The sequence below is a fragment of the Galeopterus variegatus genome, unplaced genomic scaffold, assembly GCF_000696425.1.
Source record: "Galeopterus variegatus unplaced genomic scaffold, G_variegatus-3.0.2 Scaffold54714, whole genome shotgun sequence".
Classification (NCBI taxonomy): Eukaryota; Metazoa; Chordata; class Mammalia; order Dermoptera; family Cynocephalidae; genus Galeopterus; species Galeopterus variegatus.
The window spans coordinates 2,298-3,059 of record NW_007780825.1 but is presented as its reverse complement, the minus strand read 5'-3'; the positions used below and the strand labels follow the sequence as shown (position 1 = coordinate 3,059).

The window sequence follows — 762 nt, the reverse complement described above, 5'->3', positions numbered from 1 at the left end:
CCAGATCTACTGAATCAGAAATACTAGAAGGCAGGACCAGCAATCTGTGTTTTAACAAGCGTTCCAGGTGATTAGGGTACATGCTCACGTCTGGAAACTACCGTCTTAACCACTAAACTGTACATCAGCACTGGGTAAGAGTGCCAGTTGTTAAAACATCCTTAAGAGATGAGCTGACCTACAAATGAAACCCCTGTCTCTGAAGACCCTCCAAAAGTCACAGCAGAGGAAGGGAGCTTATCCTCCTAGGCCAGCACCACATTCCTAAGCCGCAGTCCAGAACCTTGGTTTCTCAGGAGACGGCAAATGGGCTAGGGCTATGGGTACTTAGCCAGGCAGATGCCCTGAGCCTACTAGCAAGAAAAACAAGAGACAAGGCAGAATCCCAGTCTTCCACACATACTCTGACTTGAGGAAGCGAGTCGTTTTGATGATCTGTTTGGTAGCTTCAACATAGCCGTTCTCACCGAAGTGCATCAAGGCAGCCCAACAAGCTGCACTAATGCCACCAGGCCGTGAGCCTGCGATGTTTGGGGAAGCGTAGATGCCACCCTGCCAATCTGCATCAACGAAGTACTGATAGTTCCTGTACTTCTTGTCACTGTATAACACCACTGAAGAGCCTTTGGGGGCGTAGCCATACTGAGGGGAAGAAGCGGACAGGTAAGAGTGCAATTCTGTCTGGCATACCTTGTCCCAGAACTTTCATCAAGCAAACGAGTTCTGACTTAGTTGTCAGTTTCTCTATAATGTTTCCCACTC

At 48.4% G+C, this 762-nt stretch overlaps 1 protein-coding gene across 1 annotated transcript in view; it reads right to left on the bottom strand.

Moving 5' to 3' along the window:
• Nucleotides 1–31: 31 nt before the first annotated feature.
• The window catches only part of LOC103584416 (sphingosine-1-phosphate lyase 1-like), a 2,755-nt gene continuing 2,024 nt past the window's right edge, over nt 32–762 (bottom strand). The window contains exon 2 of the mRNA XM_008565434.1: nt 32–642. Within this exon, the coding sequence (XP_008563656.1) occupies nt 328–642 (315 nt within the window). The 3' untranslated portion in view covers nt 32–327. The remainder of the gene's footprint in view (nt 643–762) is intronic.